Consider the following 4,831-nt stretch of genomic DNA (forward strand, 5'->3'; position numbering starts at 1 on the left):
TCCGCAGCAAACAATTCTTAACATTTCCCATGTTCATTTAATACTACATAGCCCTAGAGTACCTAAGAGATAGTAATCTAAGGCAAAGAAAAGTCTTGATTAACCAATTACCTAAACTTAATTAAGACTTACCAAGGTATTTACTTAAATGTGTTCAAAGCCGTCTATAAATTTGGCGATGGGTTCTATGAATGTGCTGCTGCTTTTCATCACACGACGTCCTCACCTTTGCCACATATTTCGCGTCGTTTCAGGAACTTATGAACTGCTCTTAAAGGCCCGACTACAATGACAGGCGGTAAAGCTATCTCCAAGATTCTCTTGAGAGGGCTCTGAAAATATGAAGCGTGTATTGTGCTGGGAATGACATGAGATTGGGAACCGTTTGTGCATCATTGCGGGGCATTGGGGCGACACTGCGGCTACATGCTGAATGTTACTATGAGTTGTATAACCTAATAGATGGATTATTATCAGTTTTGATCAATTTTAGTCGAGAATTGACACTATTTACTTTATATGCGCCCTATCATCGCAGTGTCATGATCGGACGTACGAGGGTCTGGGCTGGAACCCGTATTCATCCACAAGTAAAGGGACCATGTGATACGATGTCCAAGTCATATAGAAAATCGAAGTCTCTACTTGTTGATCGATGGGATCTTGCAGTTAGTATTCCCTTTACCACGGGAGGAGGTCAAGGGGGAGTGGACAGTACATTGTGATTCAATACAAGTCAAAAATCTCAACATGATGACATTCGCGAATACAGTACGACAGACGATGAGATATTTGGGGTATATAATGGATCCTAGTCCAAGTGGTATTGGCTGATCAAAGCCTCTATGTATAATTACCACAGTCTACAAGTATATACACCAGAACAACCGCCCCTGACATCCCATCCACATTGAGTCGTAGCAACTCAAGAACTAGCTAGCCCAGCCAGCTTAGTATTCAACGTCGGCGTGGTAGTTGTTGGTAGTAAACACAGCGTTGGTACCCTCGAAAGGCTCGGTACCGGCACCCACGCTCTGCAGAATCTGGGAGCTGCTGACGCCGTGGTTGTCGACGAGGTAGTCGGTGAAATCTGCCAGGTCGCCGCAGAAGTTGTTGACGTCTGATTCGGCGACGAAGCTGAAGACGGTCATCTGGTTGTTCTTGCCTTGATACAGCTTCCATGAGGTACCGGCGAGCTCGACGGTTGCGACGGGAGATCCGTCGTTGCTGATCGGTCCAGCTCCTCCTAGGGCTGATAGCCAGATCATGAACTCGTACTCGGCGTCTCCTGACTCTGTGGAACTCGTAAAGAGGTCGTACGCGACGTTGGCAATGATACCGTTGCCAGTATAAGTCCAGTCCCAAGCCGAAGGAATGCTCGAAACCTCTCCAAGAGTCTTCTTCTCAATCTCAACAACAGCGTTGGGATACGACTTGACATGCCCCTGACCACCGGTCCAGGTCCACTCGACGGACCAGGCGATGCTGCCGTCGCTCTGCTCGCCGCTGTTGGTGGTGCACTGCTCCCCGGACTCGGCATTGTCCTTGCCCCAGAGGTTGTTGTAGATGGTGTAGGCTCCCGCCGTCTCGGAATCCCACTGGCCGCAGAACTGGCCCCGGGGGATCAGGCGGGTTGGTGAGGCAGCGGCTAGGCCGGCTAGAGCTGCGACGATGGCGGACTTCATGGTTGATTATTAGAGAGTGTGGATAGGTGAATGAGTGGTATGATGTAAGAATCACAGGGAATGAATGAGAGTAAAAGAATACAGTAATGAAAACGAATACACTAAAGAGAATGTTTGTTACTACAAAGATCTACACTGCCAACTCTGACATTTTATCACTTTCATCCCCCCTTTGAGAAGCGCCCCTTGATGGGTTATCTGTAGATTATCTGCTCAGATGACGTTCGAGGTGGTTTGTTCCTCTCGCTATATACAGATGATGAACCCCCGGCACGGGTCAATTGAGTTTTCGCTCCATTCGGAGCCGTCACCGAACAAGGCCGGCCGGGATCAGCGGCCGGAGAAGGTGGGGCCACCGGCCGAGGCCCGGGGTGCGAATGGCATGACTGGGAGGGTCCTTAATAAAGCTGCGACAGCGCAGACGGTGGACGTGGTGCGATTCGTTTCTTGGTTCTTTGTTTCGTGTTTATGGCATCGTCTTGTCTCCTAAGTCTGTAACAGCCGTGAGCAGTTTTGGGCATCATGAGAGATGACTCTACCGTACGATCTGCAACATGTTTGCTTCGCTGCCAGAACGAGCCCTAGCCAAGTCCCCAAGATCTACTAGGGCCCGACATTGTTCGGACCTCTTTCACAGCCTCCCCCTTGTCTTTCTTTCCAGTATGCATCATCCGACGCCAGCAACCCGCCAAGAACGCCGTCTCGTTGACGGACCCAACCCCTGGGCTCTCGATCTTGTCCATCTCACATATGGCCCAGATAGACAAGGCTGCTCCGAGGATTCCGGGAGTCCGGGCTGGCAGACGGCACTATTTCGATGGCCCATGCAAGGAGCGGGAGTGTCCGCCATCCACTTTGGAGGGCACTGTGAGGATATGCCTTTCTTGCTAGCCATGATGCTCTACACACGCCTCTGTGTATATCTCAGATATCTGACTAGTTTGGTCTAATCTAGACTATCGGAGTTGGTTCCTAGACCCCCGAAAGGGGTGGGATGTCCCCAAGAATGCAGAGATACAGCGCCGGTCGAGTGTGGTGCAGCGGCGAGGCCGGCACACGCCCTGTATCCATATCTCCTCTCCCCAGCCGTGTCAACCAAGATTTAGTTCATCTTGATACTACCTAGCGTAGGGCGCACATGGGGATCTAGCAACTATCTCCGTCGTACTAGTCTATGCTCCCGCAAAATGTCGCGCAGTTACATCCCGTCCTCGTGGGAAGGATACGAAAAAGAACTCCTCTCTTTTGCATTAGAAAATGTCTCTGCATGGTCCATCTGTTCAATCCTGCGTTTTTTTTTTCTCACTCATATTGGGCCCGACTGGCTGATCTAGGCCCTGTATAATCCCCACGCTGGGGAACCGGGCATTTTAATAAAACGACATGTCAACTTTGTCAAGTTCCTGACGGATGAATCCAGCCAACGAGAGAGGTTCGATCGAGGCCGACGGCTCGGGTCGCTGTGCTAGCGCTCGAGGATGCATCACTCACTGTAACACGGGCCTTTACCATTGCCCCGAGGGCAATCTTCAGAGCTGGGTAGTTCCCCAGAAGAGAAACCCTCATGTAAGCCTCATCGCGTGAGGTCTCAGTTGAGAGATGCACAAACTCTTGAGTCTGAACCCTTCTTTCTCTTTTCTGGTTCCTCGAAAAAGAACCCTGCATCAATTCGAACACAGCCCAGACTCCTCCGCCAAGGCCCCAAAGACATGAGGCACGAACTGTCAGATCTCAGGCAGGCAGTGCAGTCAAATGGACATTCCAGGCCGCGGAGTCGGTTGACGCAGGGGCATGGGGTCTTCTCGAAGAACCAGCGTCAAACACCACACGACTAACCGGCGGGCGCGCGTGGCATCGACGAGTCCCATTGTCTTGGGACAAATACCCCCCCCTCTTCTCTCATGTTCCTGTTCCTGGAATGCGAGGGGGGCGGATGTGAGGCACTGGCCACGTCGCAATTCTGGAATATGCGGGAAATGGATCCCCTCCTCCATCTAATGCGAAAGGCTGTAAAGGGATGTCAAGAGAGACTCTTAATCAGGTCAACCTCTGTAAGCTTTGGATCCTGTTTCTCGGTTCTGTCGCGCTTTGACACATCCTCAGCTGAACTGAATACCTCGCAACCTATGCCCCAAATAATTTAGGAAAAGGAGCAACACGAGAGGGTTGGGACGGAACTGCTCCGATACAGTGGATAAAACCCCCCAAGTACCTGCAGGACGTTCATGATTAAAGTTTACAGTTGTCTTGAACGCTGTAAGCGAACATTTCCCGGCTCCAAAAACACGAAGTTATAGTGGATAAATCGCATCTTCTCCGTAAACTCCGTCTCAGCTCTTCATGGGAAACTGCTTAAGAGTGGCGTGATGTAACATGTCATTACTGTAGTTGGCAACTATCGACAATTTTGAGTTCCCATGATCGGGTTTTTGGCAGCGGCGGCATGGACTGCCAAGACAGGTAATGTTGATGTCTCAGTTTCTTCAACCTGAGTGGCTGGACGGAGACCCAGGATCCTGGGATCTGACCCTCGGTAAACTAGCTGGCATTGCCTCGTCAGCTGAGTTGGTTCAGTATCATGTCATGTTACAGGTCTCTTACAATGACGTTGAGCATTGTGATCATGATTGGAGGGCTAGATATACCCAATCTGGATAATCGTGTTCAACGATTCCCGGTGATCGGCATCACTCGAAATGGATTAGACGAATCGAAAGACTCGATACGCGGAACAGCAAGTGACATTCGTGTTACAAACGGTTGTGAATAGTTACAAAGCCGTTGACTTAGAGTGCTTCAAGATCTGACTTGGCTTCTCTCGAGTCAAGAGACTATAGAAACTCTAACATCAGAGTTTAACGTTCGCCCTACCTCCTAGGGAAAACAAGTTCGCCGTTTAGTCTTGGCTTCCATGAGTCGTGATTGTTCACTAGCAAAGCCCCGTGGCCATCAGTGCCGGCTCCTAATAAGGTCCCCCGAGGCTAATTTAGCAACGCCAGATCCGTGTGAATGCCGAAGCTAGCATCGCCCATCCCGAACGCCATCCGCTTATCGTTGACTCCTCCGGCGCTAAATACATCATCGCTTATAACGAGGGAGCAGGGATCTAGATAGTCAAGTTGGTGAATGACTCTCCAAAAACCCCC

At 50.3% G+C, this 4,831-nt stretch overlaps 1 protein-coding gene across 1 annotated transcript; it reads right to left on the reverse strand.

The window, feature by feature from the left end:
• Positions 1-950: 950 nt before the first annotated feature.
• On the reverse strand, positions 951-1,685 carry LRP88_07604 (uncharacterized protein; the record flags this gene model as incomplete). Its single annotated transcript, XM_083244126.1, has 1 exon — positions 951-1,685. The coding sequence occupies one exon, from the start codon at positions 1,683-1,685 to the stop codon at positions 951-953; it is 735 nt and encodes a 244-aa protein (XP_083098620.1).
• Between the last annotated feature and the right edge of the window lie 3,146 nt (positions 1,686-4,831).

This window comes from Fusarium phalaenopsidis, assembly GCF_050370095.1.
Source record: "Fusarium phalaenopsidis strain FUZ10S chromosome Unknown contig_32302, whole genome shotgun sequence".
In the NCBI taxonomy this organism is placed as follows: domain Eukaryota; kingdom Fungi; phylum Ascomycota; class Sordariomycetes; order Hypocreales; family Nectriaceae; genus Fusarium; species Fusarium phalaenopsidis.